Source organism: Sprattus sprattus (assembly GCF_963457725.1).
Source record: "Sprattus sprattus genome assembly, chromosome: 5".
In the NCBI taxonomy this organism is placed as follows: Eukaryota; Metazoa; Chordata; class Actinopteri; order Clupeiformes; family Clupeidae; genus Sprattus; species Sprattus sprattus.
In genome coordinates, this window is record NC_137924.1 from 31,515,034 (window position 1) to 31,540,251 (window position 25,218).

The window sequence follows — 25,218 nt, forward strand, 5'->3', positions numbered from 1 at the left end:
AATCATTTGTAAGATGTTTCTTCTGCCATGAGGGGAATGGGGCAAAGGTGAAACACAAAAAGAAGCTCTGGTCTTAATATGGTACTGCTCAGATGGGTTAGGGTAAGGGTTAGACTGGGCTGACAGGGACATGGTAGTGCTGGCACTGTGGAGGTATGAGTTGTGCACACCACGTTACAGGGACAATGGGACATGGTAGTGGTGGCACTGTGGCGGTATGAGTTGATCACAACACGTTACAGGGACAATGGGACATGGTAGTGGTGGCACTGTGGCGGTATGAGTTACGCACACCATGGTAGTGCTGGCACTGTGGCTGTATGAGTTGTGCTTACCACATTACTTGGAAAAGTCGTTTTCTTGAGCTGCTTTAAACATATGCATCAGCTATTTCCTTTGCGTGAATCCTTGATTTTCTTTATTGTGAAGTTTTTTGAGGATGTAGGACTAATTTCTCTGAAGCAGAACATCTTCACTTGGGATACGTCTTCTACTCTTTCTCACTCTCACTCTCACTCTAACTGGGAACAGTAACAAGCCCATGGATGTCAGACCTGCAATCTGACAGACATTTGAAGCGGATACAAACATTGATTGGCAGATCAGCATCTCGATTAGTCACCACAAAGTCACCAAGCTGGCCACTAACTCCAGAGTGGACCTGGACCACATGTTTAGCATGGATTCCTGCCTGATTAGGGCCACATCTGTACTAGACTTATAGAGGCCATGGACACACTACACTGAAACAATAAGTTACAGAGAGAGGGAGAGAGAGAGGGAGAGATACAGAGAGAGGGAAAGAGGGGAAGGGAGAGAGAGAGAGGGAGGGGAGAGAGAGACAGAGAGAGAGAGAGAGAAGGAGAGAAAGAAAGAGAGAGAAATAATATGGAATGACAGTGATGATCTCCACACATGACTGCACTTTCTTAGTGGTGACCAACAGCAAACAGATTGATTGGCTTCCCGTCTCCATGGCATCAGGTCATAGCAGGGAAAGGGTTTGCTTTGTTTTAATGATGCATGGAAAGATTCTTCTGGAATGAAGCCCTCCACAACGCCTCTCACCACAACCAAATGCAGAGGAAGGAAGCAGAGTGGAGGCAAGGGTGAGGGCGAGGGGGAGGGGGGGGGGGGGGGAGGGAAGTCACAGATTAACACATAAACACTCAGATGCTGGGAAGGGTGGGGGGAGACCAATGGGGCTCTTGAGGAGGTGTGTGTGTGTGTGTGTGTGTGTGACTCTAAATGGAAGTGTTTAAGTCTGTGTGGTTGCAAGTAGAGTCTTTTACATGTGTGTTTTTTGTAACCCGCTCTGACCGAATCGGTTTCGCGAGAAGGTGTGAAAAATTCTAAGGGAATCGGCTTTTGTTGTTGAGCTGTACCGTCGACCGAATTTTAGTCCGCTTACCTTGCCTTGGGCATGCGCAAAGGGGGTTTCTCCCACTTTCTCCCGCAAGAGCACTTTCTCCCGCGTCTCCCGTGTCTCTGTATGTGTTGTGTGTGTTTATGAGGTGTGTGTCTCAGTGGATGTATGTGCTTGTGCATTTTTGTGTATGAGTGCACGCACATGTAATTGTGTAGTGGTAGTAGTGTGAGCCTATTTGTGTCTGTGTGTGTGTGTGAGAGAGAGTAGGCGTATAGTGTGTGTGTGGTGGATGTGAGCCTATTTGTATGTATATGTGTGTGTGTGTACGTGCGTGTATGCGTGTATGCGTGTCTGTGTCTGTGTCTGTGTCTGTGTCTGTGTCTGTGTCTGTGTCTGTGTCTGTGGTAAGCCAGGACTCCCACATCCTTGGCTCTGGAGTCTGATTCAGCTGGTCTGGGAGTAGTTTTTACCCATGACTCCTATATAAGCCACTTTCCTCAATTTCATCACAGCTGGTGTGGGAAGAGTTCAGTGGTTGCTGCTGTTGATGTTTCTAACCATGACTCTTCAAATTCCGCAGCAGAGGCTCATGGGGAGGGGCTGATGCTGGTCAGATCTGCTGTCTGGTTGGGTCAACTGCTCTACTGATGTCGCTATCTTTGTGGCACCAGTGTAGATAGCTACCTATGTGGCACCAGTGTTGATAGCTAATACATCCACATTAATTTCAAGACACTTTTGTGTCCATCATATCTCTTGCTTTTGCCCAAAAAATTACGACATATTCATGAAAATGACCAGGAGAACCAGGACACACCCTGTCATCCCTCACAGTAGAGTAGGGATGTTCAGCAGGTCTGATGTAGCATACACTCCTGACAAGACTCCAGCCCTGCCAGCCCTCACAGTAGAGTAGAGATGTCCAGCAGGTCTGATGCAGCATACACTCCTGTCAAGACTCCAGCCCTGCCACCCCTCACAGTAGAGTAGAGATGTTCAGCAGGTCTCTGTCATATAAGGAAAGCAGAGATATACCAGACATCTCTGAAATAACCTCATCCCCATCATGGTCAGATAGTGAAGACATTAGTCTGTTCTGTATGGTGTCATTTGTACGCATCCAAATAACCTAGTTAGCGGGTGGCTGACCCTGGAGAAGATCTTGTGCTGTAAGCACAAATGGGGTTTCCCCCCTAAAAAGCCTAAGTCATAGGTTATACCTTTAGCTAAACCTCAATGTTCTGAGGTGTTTTCCCAGAATGCCCTCAGGTTATTATGCCTCTGTGAGTGGAACTTTCGCTACGTCGGTCTGGACCACTCTGAACTATACCTTAACACAGTCTTCAGATTCAACAAATGTTCAATAGCCTAAAGATGCTGTGTTCGTGTCTGGACTTATGCACTGACTGCAATGTAAGATATTAATCCCTTGCAAATACAAATCAAAGAATATATAACCTCTAGCCAGCAGCCATCCTTATTTGGGAACTTTTTATTTAATTTGGACTTGCAAAGTATTTCTTATTGATGTTTTTTTACCTAATAATGTGTGCTGTGACCATCATACTTATCTCTCACACATGCTCAAACCAAACAAATAACTACTGATAATTGAGGGCAGAGGTAAGGTGAGAACAAACTCTTAAAATATAATATATATACTGTATATAACTTTAGTTAGGTCTACCTTTCAAGTCTTGGTAAAATCCTAAAAGACACATGTTCTCAGGAAACTCAGCCTTGGCCCCTCACAGAGCACGCTGATATACTGAACAAGTCTGGCCCAGTTCTTGGGAGTCAAAGGTTCTGTCATCACATTGAGATGTGTTTGGTTCTTGTCATTGCCGTCATGTCTCTACTTATCTGTCCTGGCAACATCTAGATGTACCCCCAGAAGGCCCTGAGATGTATGTGACACCCATCATGAGGAAGTAATGAGCATGAAGCCATTTAGTTTGTGCAGACAAGAATGCCTCACTGACCCCAGGCCCCTTTTAGAGGCGAAAGCAGCCCACAGCCATCCGTCAGCAACATGCCCCTCCTCTACGCAGTGACAGCTTCCGTCAGCAACATGCCCCTCCTCTACGCAGTGAGGGCTTCCGGAAATAAGGGATAGTTCCTGACGCTGGGCCTTCTCTGTTGAGAGAGAGGAAGAGATTTGAACATCTTCCTTTAAAAAAAAAGAAAGAAAAGGTTTACAATTTAGGAAATAATTATGAAGAAATACTAGTGTACTAGTGTCTCTCTCACACCATTTCACCATGTTAATATGACAAATAAGTGGGGGTGTGTGAGAGAGAGAGAGGTGATAAAGAGAGAGGGGGTGGGGGATAGAGAGAGAATCAACAGAAGCAGACTGCAGACAGACACCAGAGATAAGACTAACGGACAAACAGCCCGGACAGAGATCAGATGTCAGATGAAGGATTGGTAAACATCCAGGTCACTCCTGACTCTCATCCTTCAGGTGTCACTAGTGGGGGGAAAGATGAGGAAGAGCCTTGGGGGGGGGGGGGGGGGGGGGGGGGGGGTCGAATGTGGGAAGGGACCCGTTAAAACTCTGTCAGGGTGTGTGTGAGTGTGAGTGTGAGTGTGAGTGTGAGTGTGAGTGTGAGTGTGAGTGTGAGTGTGAGTGTGAGTGTGATTGTGAGTGTGTGTGTGTGTGTGTGTGTGTGTGTGTGTGTGTGTGTGTGTCTGTTAGTGTGTGGGTATGGTAATGCTCTGTGTGGTGGTGATGGGTTGGTTGTGAGGGAGCAGTGTTTGCAGGGGGCCCACAATTCAATGCATTCTGCCGAGCCAATTGAGTGGGAGACCTGTTGAGTTTTGTTTTTGAGTTCTCTACACTGTGAAAAATGTTAATCCCCCCCATGTGAACTGAACCCCTAAATGGGTCTGGTTCTCTGATCCATTTCTGATCTGGTCTATTTGACCTGTGCCAGGTTAACCCCGGGTGTTCTCTATTCTAGGTGCTGGTCATCACATATTTCCATAAAACTGTTGGAATAACTTTTCCACCCCCTACCCCTAACCAGGAACTATCCCTGATTTACGACGTGTATTACTCCCCTACTGATTACCTTTATCTTGCCTGCCAGAGAGAGGAGGGATACAGTTTCAACTCTGGCCATCTAATTGGTTTCATGTGTGAGCTGTAGAGCAGGGTCTGAGAGAGAACGAGAGTGAGTGAGTGAGAAAGGAGGCTGGGGGTGTATTCCATGTGATTTAGTGACTTACCTGGGTAAATTCACTCAGAGTAAGTGGTTAACCTCCTAATAGAAGAGTCCTATAGCAAAACAATGCAATGGGGGCATAACCTAGTTAACTTACTTTGTTTGTCACTAAATCAAATCTCCTTAGGTCATGTAAACAATTCAGGCCCCTTAAAATGCCTTGCACAAAGAGTTCCATTTTGTTGGTTTCTTGAATCTTTTGTAATGGGGCCTTGGCTATGAGGAGGACACAAAAGGTAAACAATACCCCAATCACATCTGTTTTTGATTGTCAAGAAAAGGTCATGTTTCCCTGCCAGCCAGCCATTGAGTTACACAGACCAGTTGGTGTCCGCAGCCCAATAGTTGCTTCTGCAGGCCAACATGCAAGCTGGTTTCACATCAGTTTTAACACAGTGTGGAAATGCAGGGCACAATTATTTAAAAAAAATCCGAAAATTACCGCTTATCTTTATATACCTTCCCTGGTGTGAAATGAACGATCAAATATTTGTAAATATTTATCTTCTGATGAGATTATTTTCTCCGCTGTAATTTTTAGAAGTAGGCAATGACACAGACTACTGCTAAGAAGCAGCATGCACGTTTGACGTCCACGGAGTGTGTGTGGTTAGTCCCTCCTCCCACGGAATGTTGTACTCAAATAAAAACGCTCCCCACTCCAGAGCGTGTAGGTGCACACCAAGGGCGGGGACAGAGCGCAAAGTGGGAGAGACAGAGAGCACACAGAGGCACCGTCTGGTGAGAGACAAGGAGCAGAGAGACGAAAGCACCTCTCCCGTCCCCGAGTTGTGTGCCTCCTCAATTCAGGACGCTGCGCAATTTACTGAAATTCGTAAAGCGCAGAAAAATAAGATTAGTTGAGCTTATATATCTGCATAGGTTAAAACAATTTATCAAAATGGCCAGTAGCCCTGTGGCAAGGGTGCTGGCGGTACTCCTAATCGGAGGGGCAGTGAACTGTTTGCCCAAAGGCACTGGGAAATCCAGGAGACAAGCACAGGAGAAATTTCCTGGCGGAGGGGACTCGCCAGCGGTGTCATCAGTGTCTCAAGGTGGGTGAATCGTAATTTTGGTCTGGGGATTCTGACTACGACTGAGGGAGAAATCAACGCACCTCATTAACCATAAATCATGTAAAATAATAATCTTTGGTTATCAAGTGACGTGCAATGTTTTTTTAATGTTACTTAATACAAAATAGTTAGAAGAAACATATTATTGTGATTATTGTTTGATCATATTGAAGTATTGACTTTGCCTGTGGATTTTAGGTTCCACTGCAACGTATTTATGCATTTTAGTTAGACTATTTTTTTTTAGCTTTATATTGCTGTAAATGTATTATTTATGCATTTAGACGCTTCTGTTGCACTAGATTTGGTCGTAATGACAAACGCTTTGTTTGGCAGAGGGCTGCATTGAAAACGGACAGTTTTATGGAATTAATGAACAATTTGAACGTTCCTACCTGGGAAGCATGCTCATCTGCACATGTCACGGGGTTGATGGAATTAAATGTAAAACGAAGCCAGAAGGTAAGCCATACAATACTGTTGTCGTTTACATTGCACGTCTTTGCTACTTTCTGACCCGTGTGTTTTGCCAGCGTGTTTTGAGAGGTGTTGGAACTGGACGCATTAAATAATTTCATAAGTACATACAGCAGTGTAAGGCTGCCTTATTTTGATTTTGCGCGCACGTAAAAGATCACAAACGCTTGTCAAAACGCGTACATGATCTTAGACACGCTATCTACAGAACACAACACTTTTCTAAGCTTCTCACTGCTTATGATCTATCAGCTGATGATTTGTGGATATCAGTGTGGCTTGATAAATAGTGCTTTGACCGTCTTTTCTCTCTTGCTGGACTCTCTCCAGCCGAGGAGACATGCTACGACAAAGTAAACCAACGCTCCTACCGGGTGGGCGAGACGTATGAGCGACCCAAGGAAGGGATGATCTGGGACTGCACATGCATTGGCTCCGGGCGCGGAAAAATTAGCTGCACCATTGCAAGTGAGTGTCTCTCCGGACCGCTGCATGTGTAGCGTGCAGTCCGTATTAGGCGATGATTTTACGCATTGATGTGCCCTAGAGACGTCTCTGTTTCCTAAAGATCTTCTCTCTCTCCCCAGACCGTTGCCACGAGGGGGGAAACTCTTATAAGATCGGGGACACCTGGAAGAGACCTCACGACACCGGGAACTACATGCTGGAGTGCGTATGCCTCGGAAACGGAAAAGGGGAGTGGACCTGCAAACCCCTGGGTGAGTTGAGCACATCTGGACCGGGTCTGGAGGAGAGAGAGACGCTGGGGGTGGGGTTTGAGGGGGGGGGGCAGGGGGTGGGTTTGCGCTACAGAGAGAGGGGACAGAGGTGTGGCGGAGTATTTCCCTGCTTGTGAAGGAAGTGTCTGCTAATCATCAGACGCACATCATTATGTGTGGTCTGGATCTGTGCTTTTTATGTATGTCATATGTTGTATTGGCGTGTGTGTTTAAAATTGTCAGAGATATCTCTAAATAACTCGCCAGTGAATAGACAGTTAAGATCAGTTGGTTCTGTGCTGAGTGCCCCATTTACACCTGTGTGCAGCCGAGCGTTGCTATGACAATACGGCAGGGACATCGTACCTGGTCGGGGAGACCTGGGAGAAACCATACCAGGGCTGGATGATCGTGGACTGCACCTGTTTGGGAGAGGGGAGTGGCCGTATCACCTGCAGCTCTAGAAGTAAGTTAGTGAGTTCTGGTTTGTGCCTGGGATTGTGTGTGTGTGTGATGTGAATGGGTGTGTGTGTGTTGGATTGTTCATATCTCCAATATTTATCACATCACATCACACAGTTTGAACGGGCTTTTGAGGGGTGAAATATTCTTAGAGCTCTCACCAGAATTACCCTTATTATGAGTCCTGCCACTTTGGCCCCATTTTTCCCTTAACAGCTCCAGCCTATGGAACATTCCTTACCACACACACACACACACACACACACACACACACACACACACACACACACACACACACACACACATCTCCAGTCCAGCTGGCTCCCAGTTTAATTATCCACAAAACCCATTACAGCTAAAACCCACTGGCAGCAGGAGTGAGGCTGGCCAGTCGGGGCGAGAGGGAAACAGATGCATACTTAGTCACCTCATGCTAATAGCAGTGAAAGTGTTCACCTCAGCGAGAGCAGCGTTTTAATTACAGCTGTGGTGCAAACCTAGCGCTTATTCTAAAGTCCTCAGAGCAGGGAAAATATGCTAGGCTGCCATGATTTCCCCTTCATCTTGAGATTGTTGTTGTTGTTTTTAGTTTGGATGTTTCAGGCAATTCTGTAGGCTGGATATTCCCATGTAGTTCAAACACAAGTTTATTCTTTTTCTGTGTGTGTGTGCTTGTGTGTGTCCTTAGACCGCTGTAACGACCAGGACACTAGGTCATCCTACCGTATCGGAGACACGTGGAGTAAGACGGATGCCCGTGGGAACGTCCTGCAGTGTTTGTGCACGGGCAACGGCCGTGGAGAGTGGAAGTGTGAGAGGCACGCCTCACTTCATACCACTGGCCTGGGTGAGACCTTTGACCCTTGACCTCTGACCCCACTTAGAAGAAGGAGATCTGGCAGGCACCTGCTTATACACTTGAACTTGTGTGTTTTTGTGCATTCCAGAGTAGCTTGCTAAGAATAAACAGTAAAGATCTGGGGCCTCGCAAACGTTTTGTGCACAGAAGCGTTGGATACACTTTCTTTCATGCTCACTGTAGGATACATCAACAGTGAAATTAATGCAAGTGTGTGTTCCTTCACACCAACTTTGTTACGCACATTTCTAATGGTGTTAGTCAGTTGGCCACAGATATGCTATGCAATGCTACTAAAATTAGTTTTATTTACATTTCTAATGGTGTTAGTCAGTTGGCTACAGAGAGGCTATGCAATGCAACTAACATGAGTTTATATACATGGCTGTCGGCCATTACTCTCCAAAAGTATTTTCACAGTATTGGCACATGAGGCTTTTTGGAAATAATAACACTCAAAGTGTATGCAGTTAAATAAATGGACATGTAAGCATGCACACATGCTATGCCATGCAATACAGAGTCTAATTATAATGGCAGCTTTAGCCTAAAGGGAAACGTGTATTTAGAGGCTGTGCTGTTTTTTTTAAACCATGATGATGACTGGTTCATCAAATCTTTTAGATTTCCAAGCACTATCCTCACCTTTTTTTGTCTCCTCTTTAGCGCTATCCGTTTTAGTATGAATTCAATGCAAGGCTTTGTACTGAGGCCCCTAGTCATTTGAGAAACTTTGCGGTGATTCTTAAAATTCGTGAAGTATGAATTGTCTATACCAAGCTCAACATTAAGGTTTGCTTGTTTATGCATTCACATCCAGTTCCAAATATAACAAATCCTTTGCTATCTTAATATATGCTATTGCCTTGGGATGGGGAATATCTAAAGCAGATCTTAATCTTAGCCAGAGCCAACAATATTTTTATCAAATTTGTCATATACATCTCCACCTGTGTCTCTCTCTCTCTCTGGCTCTCTACCTGTGTGTGTGTGTTTGCTCTCTCTCTGTCTCTCTTTCCCTGTGTGTGACTCTCTCTTTCTCTCTCTCTCTGTGACTCTCCCTCTCTCTCTCTCTACCTGTGTCTCTCTCATTCTCTTTCTGTGTCTCTCTCTGTTTGGTAAAGTAAGAGTCTCTCTCTCTCTCTCCCTCAGGTACGGGTTCTCGAGTGATCACCAACATCCAGCCTGCGGTGTACCAGCCGGTGCCAATGCCAGAGACTCCTGCGGAGGGCTCCTGCGTGACGGACTCAGGTCTGGCGTACGCGCTGGGCATGCGCTGGACCCGTAGCCAGGGTGACAAACAGATGCTGTGCACCTGCCTGGGCAATGGAGTGAGCTGTGAGGAGAGGGGTGAGCGCTTTTACTACTACTTTTACTGGATTTCAGCTGCTTCCGCAGCTCACACACCTGCCACTGGTGTTCTTTACAGACACAGGAAAAATATTCCCAGGTTTGGAAAGTCTAGCAGAGCCAGAGGTACATTATGGCCTACGCCTAGATACAGCCATAATCGGATTTGGTGTGAATGTGGGCAGGATTGAGCCATTGGTTGATCCAGTGGTATCTATTTATAGACAGGGAGGAGGACTGATCTTAGGTTTGCGATGGCATTGAGTCATGTGTTTTACACTATAGATTTGACAACACCACTCTATTAGAACAATATTTCTTAGATGGGTCGATTTTGTCTCCTGTATCAATGATTACACAGATTCAAGACAGATCTCATTTTTGGCTATGACAGATTGAAGGTGTACACTGACACACTGGGGATAATCATTGCATTGCTACCAGAATGTTTTCTGTTCTACCCCTGCAGTGAACCTGCTGATTTTACCCACTCTTCCCATGTCCAGGATAAGCTAATTAGCAATTTCAGATGGGAGAGCATGTTTGTTTTCTGGCTTTCTAGCCGTTTATTTCATAGGGCTAGCGTCCAACATAAAGTCTCTGACTGCACTCTGCATTGAGATCAAGCCAAGTCTCGGTCTGTGGCCGAGAGACTGCGTGGTGTCCTGGTTTTGTGGAATAAAACTTTACCGTCGACATCTGAATGCTTGTGTTCCCTTAGTTTATAGAACATGGTGGTACCATGGCCAGGGATATTTGATAACTTTTATATAACTTTCTTTATATACATATCTCAAAAGTTATCCATGTCCTTGGGCTATGTCTGATGTGAACCAGGCTGTCAGGACACAGAGACACAATCCTAGATACATTTGATATGTAGCTTTGGTGCCCTGTTTATTATCAGAACTTTACATCACATGGCGTTTTGACTGAATAGAGTTTTTTTCATCTTGTCATTTTCATGTTGGTACTAGGCCCTAGTCCTTAATGTCGGGCTCAGAGCTAGGCCCTAGTCCTTAATTTTGGGCTCAGTGCTAGGCCCTAGTCCTTAATGTTGGGCTCAGAGCTAGGCCCTAGTCCTTAATGTTGGGCTCAGTGCTAGGCCCTAGTCCTTAATATTGGGCTCAGTGCTAGGCCCTAGTCCCTAATATTGGGCTCAGTGCTAGGCCCTAGTCCCTAATATTGGGCTCAGTGCTAGGCCTTAATCCTTAATATTGGGCTCAGTGCTAGACGGGCCATAGAGCATAAGAAGCATAATAAATCCTTCCTCCTTCTAACTTGTTCTTTGTCTGTCATATTTCCTGTATGTTGTTTTATGCTCATCCAAGAACATGAAGACCACCCGCACTCATGATCAGTGTTTCCCTCTAACAGACAGTAGACACAAACAACAACATTGATGACAACAACAATAACAACAACATTCATCTGATGGTGAAGCAATACACTGTTTTGACCAAAGTGTGTGTGTGTGTCTGTCTGTCTGTACATGCAGAGGGCCCACCTCAGGTGTACGGCGGCAACTCAAACGGCCTGCCGTGTGTGTTTCCCTTCGTGTTCATGGGGAAGACCTACTACTCCTGCACCTCCGAGGGCCGCAGTGATGGACAGCTCTGGTGCAGCATCGCCTCCGACTTCGAGACTGAGCACAAGTACTCCTTCTGCACGGAGAAGAATGGTGAGGGCCAGTGACGTGTGATGGACACATTTCCCCTACAGTCCATGCGTGACTTAGCAGTATATCTTCGTATAGTATAGTTAATCATTCATTATTACATCTCAATATTTCCCACACCCCAGTGCCCTTTACCTGGATGTGAAACACTTAAACCAAATACAACACATAGGTGCATCCTCTTGTTTCAATGGTTGTTTTCTCATCATGGTGTTGACTTGGTGTCAACATGGCACTGTATCTGTGGTCTGGTTAGTAGTCCTGTGTTTTCCAATGAAAGAAAGTATAATTACATCTTATTTAGTGCTGTAGAGTCTGTTTTGGTGAGTAAGTGTTGTAAGTAGTCTTGGTGTCGACTGGTTTTGGGAACTCTTAACATGGCCTTGGTTCTTTGTTCTGGTGTGTAGTTCTAGTGTCGACCCGTGGTGGAAACTCCAACGGTGCTCTGTGTCAATTCCCCTACCTCTACAACGGCCGCAACTACACCGACTGCACCGCTGATGGTCGCCAAGACGGCATGAAGTGGTGCGGGACCACCTACAACTTTGATGGGGAACAGCGCTTCGGCTTCTGTCCAATGGCAGGTGAGTCGCCATGGAGATAGCATGATAAAAGACAATTGCCATTTTTAAATGTTTGGTTAGAATTTTAAATAGCCAATTGTGGTTATCCGATTCCATTTGGGTTCCATTGTGGCTTTTGGCAACCACACTCAATCCATGTTGCATTTCAGTCTAAACTGTTAGCAACCACAAAGCCTCTGTAGTCTGGTGTTCTTCACAATCCTATGGTCATATCCCTGCAGGTCCTTCAATGTAATACTGGCCTGTCCTGAGTACCCTCTTAGTGCAAGTGTTACAGACGCTGATCTGATTAGGGAAAGTAATGGCACCTCACTTGGCCATGTAAACAGCCGGTCTCTAAAGCCCTTTCAAGCCTATTTACATGCAGGTTATTGTCCAACTGGGAGCAGGAGAGGCTCCAGTCACCCCCTGCGGAGGTGCCAATTAGGCCAGGCTGCAGGCCCCCCTCTGTGGGGACAGTCAACATCAGTTAGCCCCTTTGATGGGGACATTGTAAGAAGATGGGTGTGAGTGTGTTTGTGTGTTTTTGGAGGCGGGGGGTTTCCCTGGGAGGGATGCAAAGGGGGTTGGTTGGTCATTGATGTCCCTGCCCTCCTTGACAACTGGTGTTATCTGCTCTTTCTACATTTACATATAAAGTGGATGAATTCATCTAAGGTGTTTTAGAGCACTGGTGAGGTGTAATGAATTAGCCTATTTGTGTGGGCTCCTTTGGAATCTAAACCCTGGTGTTTAATCTAAGGTGTTTTGGAGCACTGGTGAGTTGTAATTAATTAGTCTATGTGTGTGTGCTCCTTGGGAATCTAAACCTGTGACCTTGATGCTGTTGGCACCTTCCTCTTGCTGTTGGGCTGTAAGGGAATCTGTGGGAATTTACAGTATATTATCTCTTTTCCTCTCCTCCTCCTCCTCATCATCAACTACATCTCTCCCTCCCTTCAGTGGCCTTGGAGTAGTGAAAGGCCAACCTGAAGATCATCCTCCTATCTTTAATCTCTTCCAAAACATCTCTGAGGAGGAGGGGGAGGATGGGTGGTGGCAGGTCTGGGGGGCTAGGAGAGGGTGGTGGGGTGAGGGTTGTATAAAGGGGATTAGGAGAATAATCATATTGCCATGAGAAAACGTAGAGGAGGCAGGGGCCGTGGGGGGGGGGGGGGGGGGTGGGGGGGCAGGAAGAGGCAGCTGGGCCACACAGTTGAACAGATATATATATTAGCAACTCTATAGCAACTCTATAGTAAAATACAGCTGTAGACTAGGAAATCCTGACGTTATCTAATGCTGACGCTGGAGAAATACATCATTATTGTGTCATGCAAGGAATTGACCTAGCCATCGAAGAGGCAAAAGAGAAAGAGTGTGAGAGAGGGCATAGGTGAAAGAGAGAGAAGGGGTGGCATATGAGAGAGAGAGGGATGACGAAAGGAGATTAAAAGGGTAATAGAGATGAAAGGAATAGTAAACACAAAAGAAAAGAAAAGAGGTAGATTCAAGAAAGAAAAGGAAAGACTTTGCAGTGAGGAATAAACCAAAGGGAAGAGGGAGAAAGAGAGGGGAGAGAGGAAGATGGTATAGAGAGGGAAACGGGGACTGGGAAAGAGTGGGAGGGAGTGAGTGAGCGACACAGACAGTGGCTGGCTCCTGTCCATGGTCTCACTGGCAGGGATCCTTCCCTTGCTTTGGCCACCCTCCAGAGCAGCTGTGCTCCCCCCTCCCAAACCCTCTTCCACGCTCGCTAGACGCTCACAGCTCTCAACTCCTTTTCATTATGACCCAATTGGACCAATCACACGGACCCCCCCCCCCCTTAATGACTGCAGTTTAATCCCGGTGACTTGGTTGCGTCTCAGTTTTCCCATGTACGTACACTTGGCCAGGCCTGGGACACTGTTCGCTGGGTTAAGAGGTTTGGATGACCTCACCTCACCCTCCAGCTGAAGAGCTGACTGATGGCTCCAGGTGTTTTGGCTACAGGGGGAGGTTGTAGACGAAGACAAAGGCAGGAATGTGCTCATCCTGAGACCCCATCCAATCGTCTCCTTGGGTGTTGACAGGCTTGTGAATTATATCACCGGTAGTCAAAGTCAGTGCCTTCAGTTTCGGCCATGCTGTCTAACATTAAACTACAGCTTGATTTGTCAGGGAAGGTATGATGCTACACTTGGAATGAAGTCTGTATAGATGGTGGTTCTCCATAGAAAACACAAGCCTGTCCAGGACTTGGCTGGGCTGGCCCAGATGGCTGGGATGTGCTTCCAAGGGTGAATCCCTCTCCTGGAATAAAGTTAAAGTGAGAATTTAGGACCTTTCTCCATAATTCCCAACCAGCAGCACTGATCTGCTTGTGGTTGTGTGCTGAATAGATGGGAAGAGCAGTGGGAATGTGGGGAATAGACTGGACCCAGTATTGTGATTCCAGTTTTCCAGACGACAGGTTGCCAGATGTGCTTGTGGAGCGACTCCTGCACTAAGAATGAATCTGCAGCTTTGAGCATGAGAGGTGGATATGCTAGCTAGGAGGCTAAAATCACTAAATGCTAGCATTAATCACCTTTCGCGGTAGCCTCTGTTTTTCTAGTACTTTTTCACCTGGGGGTTGATCATCTCAGAGCATTTTACAATCCATGCACTGGATGCTAATGTCAGTGCAGCCTATGAACCGTTTGTGTCCCTTGACAGCTATTCCACACACAACATTATTTACATCGAGGAGAGAGTTGGGTGCTAATGTCATGCACACAAACTGAGTTAAGAGGCACCGAGTTGAAAACAATGAAGTGTTTTAAGTAGTGAGAGCCTTGGCTTTTATTTGTTGTGTCGTTTGTCATTAAAAGCTCATCTCTTCTCTCTCTGTTAGCACATGAGGAGGTGTGCACCACCAGCGAGGGGGTGATGTATCGCGTGGGTGACCAGTGGGACAAACGCCACGACGTGCTGCTTCACATGATGCGCTGCACCTGTGTGGGGAACGGCCGCGGGGAGTGGAGCTGCCTCGCCTACTCCCAGCTCAAGGGTGAGAGGGCACAGAGGCGTGTGTGTGTGTGTGTGTGTGTGTGTGTGTGTGTGTGTGTGTGTGTGTGTGTGTGTGTGTGTGTGTCTGCTCACCTCAACCTTGCAATTGATGCCATATGGCCTGTAAATTCACCTGTGGGAGCAAATAGACTTCAATGAATTCATTAGAGACGATTGAATGTGAAAATATGATGTATTAAAGCATGATTAGTTGTTTTTTTTAATGCTGTTACCTCTCTAATAATTTCAAATTCCTGAAGTAGTATAGTGTATAATGGTTATTATGCGATGATTCAATACTGGCTTCATATTTTGGCTTCCAGACCAGTGTATTGTGGATGGCATGACTTACGATGTGAACCAGACCTTTACCAAGCAACATGAGGAGGGCTACCTGATGAACTGCAGCTGCTTTGGGCAAGGCAGAGGCCGCTGGAAGTGTGATGCTGTTGGTGGGTGTCTCTGTTTCTGACGACTGTTCATCGTTCGTTTACTGTACATGCCGTCTGTTTACTGTTAACTGCTTGCTAGCTAAACCAATCCATCGTCTCTGGGTCCAGTGGCATACAATAGATAGCTTAAGATTTCACCACCACTTTCATGTGGGCTCTTATAACTGTATACTACAAATACATCTCGTCCTTCCTTGAGCAACCCACCTATCATGCCGTCCCTTTTTGCCAACAGGGTTAGCCAACCCACCTATCATGCCGTCCCTTATTGCGAAATCCAATGTAAAGCTGTACTCTGTGTGTGGGCCTTGTCTCTGGTTCATTTATCTGATTACAAATCCACCATGGATGGACATTAAGGCTTATTACAGCAAGCAATGTGTCCAATGTGCCTCCATTATTCTCACAAGGGGAGAGGATTTTGGACGAAGTTTACTCTAAATCCTTGTAAGCAGGCTCCCTGGCTAGGATATGGAAGATTAACTAGGGATAAGAGGCTCTTCCTATCTGTTGAAAAGATCCTCTTGTACAGTGTATGTGGAGAGGTATCATTACACCCAGAGGAATGTTAAAAAAACACACAGGCAGTCCAGAATGTCCGGTAGCGGCCAAGTCGTAAACTCCAGTGTGGTTTATGAGGACAATGATGTGATTGTTCAAAATGCTGTTCTCAGATCAGTGCCAAGAGCCAGAGACCAGGGTGTTCTACCAGATTGGAGCCTCTTGGGACAAAGTCATCCATGGAGTTCGCTACAAGTGCTATTGCTACGGCAATGGTATTGGAGAGCTGAGCTGCGAGCCACAGCAGTCTTACCCAGGTGAGTGGTGTACACTCATCACACTAGACTAGTCTTAAGCAGGTGAGTGTTCTACGCTCATCACGTTAGACTTGTCCTACCCATGTGAGTGGACTATGCTGATCACGGTAGGCTAGGGGTGGTTAGGCTACTCAGATTATGGAGAGAATCTAATTTTCACTCATACACATTGTCCATTCTGATGTTTTTTTCGTACTCAAAGTTACTCCTCTGTAAAGGTTCACTTTCATTTTGAATGCATTAACCAGATTAAATCACAAGCTGTCTCAGCTGTCAAAGGCAGATTACATCACTTTATTTTGCACTTTTAGTGTTTTTAATTGTTAAGCATACTAAGTCAAACTAGGCTGCTTTTGGCAAGAACCTTAAACAAGGGGTATGCATACAGTATGTGCTCTCAGTTCTCTGTTTGTGGAGGAATGCAGTCTGGCATGCTCTGGAATAACATAGATCTCTTTGTCCAGAGGCTTCCTCTTGATCTCCCAGGCCTATCCTGCTAACCTGGGGCCCATAGATAGCAGAAGATTTACAGTGTCAGAAAGTAGGACACCAGTGATTTGGCTTGAAGATTGGCCCCGCAAACTCAGTCATGCACAACATCTTCGCTATCTAAGATGGGGAGGAATGCCCTCTGATCTGACACCACAGACACGTACATCAAAAGGGATAGTCCTCCATTAATCTCCAGCCCTGAGTCATCCTCTTTGCAATTAGCTGGCTCAAAGACTGGAGAAATATGGATGGATGAGGCTTCGCGCGGGTGCCTTTGACCTCAGCTAGTGCTATAAGTAGTCTCGTGGGCTTGGGTGGAGGACAATCTGGTCAGAGTTCCTTTCTGGGGAAAAAAACAGTTCCAGATGTGATATATTTTTTTTTTTGTGTTTTTTTTTGCTTTCTTTTTTTTAATTATTTGAGGCGGTGCGAGAGATTTGCTGCGAACCTCTGTTTCACTCAGGAGGTGAGGTGGTTTGAAAGGACTCCAGCTGGTGTGTGTGTGTGTGTGTGTGTGTGTGAGGGAGCGCATGTGTGTGAGCATATGTGTGTTTGCTCTTCTCAGGAACCACTGTGTGAACACTTTCAGGGGTTTTTGATGCAACTGTTTCTGATGTTTTTGAGGCGAGGTCTCCTCCCTCTGTTTGCTTGCATGTGTATCCTGCATGTGGTGTTTCCTTTGAAGTTGGCCGGAGAGAAAGCCACGCTCGCCCCAGACACGTGAAGCCAGATGGCATCTCTTTGTCCCCTCTGCACTGTTCCCCATGTTGGCTTTTGTTGGAGGTGTTTGCAGGTCTCGAGTGCCACTTTGCTGTTATGTGCATTTGAGGTCCTCTCTGAAGTTGTTGTTGAAACCTTTTACAGTCTGATTACTTGCTTCGTTTGCAATGATGTGTAGGCGGCCATGTTTGTACATCAGTCTCTCACCTTCGTTTTTATTTATTTTATTTATTGTGCTTTTGAGGTGAAAGGGGACGCGGGTTTCCAAGATGGGATTGTAAGCCAAGATGTTTTAAATTTAGGACTCAGAGTTCAATATTCAATCATGCTTGTTGGGAGCCATGTCATGGGATCTCTGCATAAAGCAAGATGGCTCAGGATATCTAAACTATTCCAAGAATGTTTGTTTACATCCATTTTTTTTCTCATGACCCTGCATCACCTTGTTCAGCAGGTTTGGAAAGGAAAGCGGCATTTACCTTTTAAGTGGAGGTCTTTCCTGCCGCAATAACCTCTAATGGCCCTCAGCTGTGCCACGAAGGCGTCTGGCTCCGGCGTTCATAAAGGGCAGGAGAGCGGTGATGTGGCGGAGCTTTTAATGCAGACTAAGTGGGATTTCAAAGCTAAAGTGTTAGCCAGCACAGCCAGTGGGCCTTCACAAGTTTTAAGTGGAATAAATGGATACCAGATTAGGCAGGGGTTTGGGAAGGGTTGTGTTAGCAGACTGGGGCTGACTCGTGCTCCACCCTGATCCCTGCTCCATCTGTGGATGATTGATGCGGGGGAGATGTACTGGGATGAGGCTAGACATCAGCTGACTGGTGTGGCTCCAGGCCTAATCTGGCATTGGCTGTGCTCTGGTCTGGCACAGATACGGCCCTGGTCTGGCACTGATACGGCCCTGGTCTGGCGTTGGCTGAGCCCTGGTCTGGCACTGATACGGCCCTGGTCTGGCACTGATACGGCCCTGGTCTGGCGTTGGCTGAGCCCTGGTCTGGCACTGATACGGCCCTGGTCTGGCACTGATACGGCCCTGGTCTGGCACTGATACGGCCCTGGTCAGGCGTTGGCTGAGCCCTAGTCTGGCACTGATACGGCCCTGGTCTGGCACTGATACGGCCCTGGTCAGGCGTTGGCTGAGCCCTGGTCTGGCACTGATACGGCCCTGGTCTGGCACTGATACGGCCCTGGTCTGGCGTTGGCTGAGCCCTGGTCTGGCACTGATACGGCCCTGGTCTGGCACTGATACGGCCCTGGTCTGGCACTGATACGGCCCTGGTCTGGCACTGATACGGCCCTGGTCTGGCACAGATACGGCCCTGGTCTGGCACAGATTCGACCCTGGTCTGGCACAGATAGGACCCTAATCTGGCATGAGCCATCCCATCGTACTGAATATGGACCATACTTGGACCGTGGATTTGGCCCTGATCTGACACAGACTTGTCATGGACCCAGACTTAATGTGGACCTCATCTGGACCATATCTGTCTGAGGGGCGTTTGCTCAGAGAGCCTCTCAGTAGAGTAAACTACATGATGAAGACTAGAGTAATGTGTTAGGGCCTGAGAAAGGCCATGGAAAAACATTCATAGGACATTTCTGGGTGTGTAATGTATTTATCATTTTTTATTTTATTTTGTTTAATGTTGATATGAATATGATGTTTCCCACATTTATTTACACGAAAAATGTATAGGGTGTGGACCTTCAAAAAAAAATCTGGAAGTTGGTATTGTTAGAGAGGGAGAGGGTTGAGAAAGAGGTTGTAGGGAGAGGTTTTTCTTGTTGACCAGGGATGTGTTTTCTGCTGAAGTTCTGGGAAGAATCTCGCATTGGAATGTCAGCCATTCCCCTCCCCACGTCTCACTGGCATTCTGGGCTGTTTTCACACCCATCCAGAGTCCTCTCACACGCTCACCACAGTCATTCGAGGATCTACCACAAACTACTCCAGCCTCATTTACACGCTTCTCTCTCGCTCTCTCTCTCTCTCTCTCTCCCCTCTCTCTATAGTTGTTGGTTAGCTGTGGGAACAGCTGTTTTCATAATGCACTCAGATTGATATTAGAGAGGACAGGTGACTGCTGTCTCATGATCTGGAAGCGCTCAGGTCTGCTACGGTGTTTGAACTAACAGGTCTGTGTGAGGCAAGAGGGGAGAGCCTTTAAACTGCGGCTGGAACATGGGACCAGTACAAAGACGGCTCCGATCAGAAATAGACAAATATCTTGTTTACACACAATTTAAGATTGCAGTGATTCATGTGAGGTTCTGTATGTTGTTGCAATCCAAGTGTTGTGATTTATTTAATGGAATAATTAATTAATTAATTAATTCATTCATTCATTCATTGTTTCCCCAGGTGGCCATCGCCCTGTGCAGGTGATCATCACAGAGTCTGGCAACCAGCCTAACTCTCACCCCATCCAGTGGAACCCCCCTCCCTCCACCCACATCAACCAGTACACCCTCAAGTGGAAACAGGTACTCTAACCTAACATGCACACCCACCTATATCCCACAACTTACAGTTGGGCTACACCCAAAACACACACATGCCCCTAAACCCCCACCACCTGGAAAAATAGTGTGCATAACCATATAGTAACCCTCCCACATACACACCAAGTCCACACCCTGAACAGATACACCGTTGGCCCCTGTATATGAGCTACTGTACAAGCAACATTTATCCTCAATGCCAGCCTGCCTTCGAATCTGCAAATAATATGACCGCTATTTGCCTTCACCCCTCCAACCCTCCCCTTCACCCTCCCAAATATGGAGGCAGAGGTTCCCCTCCTACGCCCGAGGCACTGTGGGATATTGCTTTGGACCTACGTCTCCCCTCACATGCCCGAGGAACTGTGGGATATTGCTGTTGTCCATTGTTTGAGTTTCATTCCTGTCGCACCTCTCAGCCATGTTTTGGCCTGCCTGGCATATCTCTCATTATAACACGGGTAGATGGAATTATAACACGGGTAGATGGAATCCACCATTCTGAGAGTTAGTTCCGGGGTGTGCTATATTCTACGGTATAGTAACTGTACGACCTGTTTTCATCTACCTGAGCGTTCCATATCAGTACGCACTCAAAAGGAAATATCTATCCAAGATGGCGGCGTGTTGTGGCTAATGTAGTGGGGAATGTTTCATGTGAATTAAGCTATCTACACGACTTTTTATATGTCTTAATTGACTCGGTTAGTTGTTTCTGTGCTACGCGAATGTTGCAGAGTATTGGAAGTCTTTACTGAAAGTCTCGAATATTATTTGTAGTTGACTTTTAGCGCTTAGACCAAAAACCCATTTGAAACACACGTAGCTTTTGTGCTAGGTCTTTCAGACGTTAAGTTCCCAATGCTATTTGTCTGTTGCATAGCAACAGCCACACAAAGGGGGACTTTTTTCTCTCGGCTACTGAAATGCGATACACAACGTTTGGTGTCTACAACTTTTTTTGTGCTGAAAGGCAGCTTACTGTTTACTTTAATTGTACTTAATATTTATAAAGTCGCTGGCAACCGTGTTATAAAAGCAATAAGGTACTCGAGTCAGTACGGTATCGTCAATAATGTACTTGTTCGAGGGTTTGCCGGCCCTCCGCTGCGCGTCGGGCCTAACAACTCCCTCGAACAAGTACATTATTGACGATACCGTACTGCCTCTCGAACCTTATTGCTTAATTATGTCCACTGGTATTCCCCATTGTGACATCACCAGGGGATGTTTTATACTCACGTATCCTTTGAGTGAACATGCTGACATACTTGGAACAGATTACCAAGTGTAGACTGCTCATATACGTTTCATTCCTGTATGTTACTCTAATTCCATCCGACCTTCAGACATTTTGTGAATGGGTACATGTTAATAGATGAATGGGTTGCCATATTCTCTCATATTCCCCCTGTGATTGTGTCTGTAGAAAAACAGCCCTGGACCCTGGCATGAGGTGACCATCCCAGGCCACCTCAACTCCTACACCATCTCTGGTCTGAAGCCCGGCATCACCTACGAGGGCCAGCTCATCAGCATCCTACGCTTTGGCCACAGAGAGCTCACACGCTTTGACTTCACTACCACATACGGATCATGTGAGAAGCATACAGACACGCACACGCACACGCACACGCGCACACGCACACGCACACGCACACGCACACACACACTTGCATGCATGCGCACACACACAAACCCATACAAACACACAGACAGCATACTCACACAGACACACACACACAGAAACACACACAGACAGCATACATACATAGTGTTCCAACTCCACCTGCTTCATGATTTTGAAACATACTGGAAAGTGGGCAAGGGGCTGAGAGTCGGGCGTTAACATTGTCAATATCAGACGGGCTGATTAGAGGGAGTCGATGTTAACATTTTTTGGGGAAAATACATTTAAAGTCACTATCTGCCTTTTTCAACAGCAGATGGCGTGATGAGACATTTTCAACCAATTTTTTTGTTTTATAAAAAGTAATTTTGTCAACATTAATCACAGTGCAGTCAAACAATTTAGTTAACAGCTCAACAAACACATTTAAGTGGGCACTAACTATTTAAGAACATGTTCTCTCCTTTCCCCTTCCACAGTGGCGGCTTCCGAGGGTGAGACCACCCCACCCCCTGCCATGGTGGACACCTCTGAGTCCGTGACGGAGATCACCTCCAGCAGCTTTGTCATCTCCTGGGTGTCCGCCTCTGACACCGTCTCTGGCTTCAGGGTGGAGTACGAGCTCAGCGAGAATGGGGGACAGCCTGTCATCCTGGGTTAGTGTCACCCGTAAACATCCCATAGTGATTATAACAGCTTGTTGTGAAAATCGCGATATGAGGAGAAAGGACGGGGCGGTATCCTGAGTCATGATGGTTTGAAACCTCTGATGATGACAGCTGAAGCTGATCCAACTCAAGGCCACATCTGGTGCCAAATGTTTGATGAGAACAGAGTCTTCATAAACGTCCTCCTCTCATGAGCTGATCCATAGCAACCAATGGGCCCAGATATGATTCACGTCTGCTTCAAAATGTTTTGATCAGAACACTCAATTTTAACCCATTGAGGTCTACACTGGTATAAAGAGGCATAGAAGGAGGTTTTAGGAAGAGTATTGCCCTAAAAATCTCAGGAAGAAGCCAGCCTTAGCACGTAATTGGCCCTGATCTGGCCCTGATCTGGCTCCTAGTCTTCTATTACCTTTGGTGTATGTATTGTAGTCTTAGACTAGACATAATTCTTGACCAGTTCTTTCCTGGGAGCAGAATGCGTAACTAGTATGTGTGGTCTCTGTAGATCTGCCCCATACGGCCACCTCTGTCAACATCAACGAGCTGCTTCCAGGACGCAAGTACAACGTCAACGTGTATGAGGTCACGACTGAAGGAGAGCCCAATCTCATTCTCACTACCTCCCAGACCACTGGTTAGTTTAATACACCTACACACACACACACACACATACAGTCTAATTCGGAATCTCACACACACACACATACAGTCTAATTTGCAATCTCACACACACACACACACACACACACAGAGTCTAACTCACAATCTCTCTTTCACACACACACAAAACCCAGTCTAACTCGCAATCTCTCTCTCTCGCTCTCTCTCTCACACACACACACACACACACACACACACACACACACACACACACTCCCACACCCAATGTAACTCTGTGTTCTCATGTGTAGCTCCTGATGCTCCCACTGATCATGAAGTGGAGGATGTGGATGAGACCGACATCACCGTCAGCTGGTCCAAGCCTTTGGCCCCCATCACAGGTCTGCACAGTGGCTAGTCTTTTCTGCTGTTCTGATTTACAGCACATGTTTAAATGGGTGTCACCCTTAGGAAAAGGGCACAACAAGATAAAGAGTTAATAAACCCTTACATTAGATTAATGTATATATATATATCTCATATATATATACACACACACACACACACACACACACACACACAGTATACGTATAAGACTTTATGACTGAACCAATGTGTGTGTGTCTGTCCTGCAGGTTACCGTGTGGTCTATACTCCATCCGTCGAGGGCGGCAGCACAGAGTTGACCCTGCCTGAAACAGCAACCTCTGTGACCTTGAGTGACCTTCGCCCCGGCCTGCAATATAACATCAGCATATACGCAGTAGAGGAAAACCTGGAGAGCGAGCCTGTGTTTGTACAGGTCAACACAGCCGGAGACCCACTACCAGGTAAACACACGTGTGTATACACACACACACACACACACACAGACACACACACACGCACACACACACACACACACACACAGAAATCCATCTGGGCTGTTCTCTAGACCTCATAGCCTTGTCTTTATCACACTGCACGGATTCTTCTCCAATCTCCCTTTGTCTCTCTCTCTCTCCTTTTAAACGTTATTAAATCCTTGTCTCTATCTCTCTCTCTCTCTCCTTTTAAACGTTATTAAATCCTTGTCTCTATCTCTCTCTCTCTCCTTTTAAACGTTATTAAATCCTTGTCTCTATCTCTCTCTATCTCTCTCTCTCAAATCTCCCCTTGTTTTTCTCTCTCTCCCTCTCTCTCCTTTTAAACTTTTAATAAATCCTGCAGAAGCACAATTAAAGGATTATCCCTAACCCTTCCTTCCACATCTAAGCTTTTTTTCTCTCTCTCTCTCTCTCTCTCTCTCTTTCTCTTGCTCTATCTCTCTATCTTTCTCTTGCTCTCTTTCCATTGCTCTCTCTTTCTCTTGCTCTGTCTTTTTTTCTTTCTCTCCCTCTCCTTCTCGCTATATCTCCTGGGCTTGTGCAGTGGAAAGTTTGGATGATGTATTAATTGTCAACAGGTTAAAAAAGTATTATATTGGAAACACGATGATAAGGCCTGAACGTCTGTTGGAGTAAATCAAAGTGTGTGTGACTAAACTGTGTGTGTGTGTGTGTGTGTGTGTGTGTAACCCTTCATTTGCTTGTTAAATCCATGTGCAGTTCTGAGATGTTGAAGGTTTATTTTTATGGGAGCTGGCTAATAAAGTAGTCGAGACGCCACGCTCTGATTTAGCTGTTGGCAAACATCCCCTCCAGCTTTCAACCTCTCCATCTGTAGTTGTGGCTCTGTGTCGGTTTGCCTTCTTTCTTTATTGTTGTTTCTCTGCCCTGCCTTTTCACACACACACACACACACACACACACACACACACACGCAAACACGAGCACACTTCTCATTTGTTTGATTTGATAGGCCCTCCCTGCTTGCACACCTTGCTTGCTTTCTTTTTTCTTTCTTTTTATCTCGCTTGTTTTTTCTTTCTTTCTTTCTTTCTTTCCGTCCTTTCTTTCTTATTCTCTCTTCAACCTGCATTTTTTTTATTTGCCTTCCCTTCAACTTTTCCGCTCTGTCCATCCTCAACTCTCCTTCTCTGTCAGGCTGAGTGAGTGATTGATGTGCTGACCCTCTCTGTACAGTTTACTCTGTCTGTGGGTGACCTTGACCTTGAGGAATGTTCTGGAGCGCTCTGCGTGCCTCTCCCATGCTCGGGGAGCCGTTTGCTCAGGTGCCTCTCCACGCCGCTGTGGGCAGGGGTCCGGGCCAGATGTCTGCGGCCACGAGCCTTGTAGCGTCTCCTCAAACAGCACGGCTCGGCCAAAACCCGTCCTTCTCTCCTCTCTTCCTCTGTTGGTGGTTCTTCTCTTTCTTCTGCACTTGTTCTGCTGTTCTTTCTCTCTGGTGAGCTCACAGTCCCTGTGTGTGTGTGTGTGTGTGTGTGTGGATTCCTTCTCTATGATGGCAGGGTTTTTATTAGTGGGCAAATAAATTGAGAGAGTGATGTGTGTGTGTGTGTGTGTGTGTGGATTGGAGACAAATGATTGGGTACAAAGAGTCGCTGCTTTGGTCATGAAGTACAACTTGGCC

At 46.3% G+C, this 25,218-nt stretch overlaps 2 protein-coding genes across 3 annotated transcripts in view; both read left to right on the forward strand.

The window, feature by feature from the left end:
- Nucleotides 1–25,218, forward strand: part of LOC308366131 (E3 ubiquitin-protein ligase TRIM35-like) — a gene marked incomplete at both ends in the record, with an annotated part of 185,644 nt that overhangs the window by 94,530 nt on the left and 65,896 nt on the right. The window lies entirely within an intron of this gene.
- Nucleotides 5,310–25,218, forward strand: part of fn1a (fibronectin 1a) — a 42,455-nt gene continuing 22,546 nt past the window's right edge. For both annotated transcript variants that reach the window (XM_080839307.1, XM_080839308.1), the window contains exons 1-18: nucleotides 5,310–5,654; nucleotides 6,012–6,137; nucleotides 6,483–6,620; nucleotides 6,740–6,871; nucleotides 7,200–7,337; nucleotides 8,022–8,180; nucleotides 9,345–9,542; nucleotides 11,041–11,223; nucleotides 11,628–11,804; nucleotides 14,662–14,817; nucleotides 15,140–15,268; nucleotides 15,943–16,086; nucleotides 19,664–19,785; nucleotides 21,233–21,401; nucleotides 21,913–22,089; nucleotides 22,613–22,741; nucleotides 23,019–23,108; nucleotides 23,343–23,537. In XM_080839307.1, coding sequence (XP_080695433.1) covers nucleotides 5,501–5,654; nucleotides 6,012–6,137; nucleotides 6,483–6,620; nucleotides 6,740–6,871; nucleotides 7,200–7,337; nucleotides 8,022–8,180; nucleotides 9,345–9,542; nucleotides 11,041–11,223; nucleotides 11,628–11,804; nucleotides 14,662–14,817; nucleotides 15,140–15,268; nucleotides 15,943–16,086; nucleotides 19,664–19,785; nucleotides 21,233–21,401; nucleotides 21,913–22,089; nucleotides 22,613–22,741; nucleotides 23,019–23,108; nucleotides 23,343–23,537 — 2,716 coding nt within the window. In that variant the 5' untranslated portion in view covers nucleotides 5,310–5,500. The remainder of the gene's footprint in view (nucleotides 5,655–6,011; nucleotides 6,138–6,482; nucleotides 6,621–6,739; nucleotides 6,872–7,199; nucleotides 7,338–8,021; nucleotides 8,181–9,344; nucleotides 9,543–11,040; nucleotides 11,224–11,627; nucleotides 11,805–14,661; nucleotides 14,818–15,139; nucleotides 15,269–15,942; nucleotides 16,087–19,663; nucleotides 19,786–21,232; nucleotides 21,402–21,912; nucleotides 22,090–22,612; nucleotides 22,742–23,018; nucleotides 23,109–23,342; nucleotides 23,538–25,218) is intronic.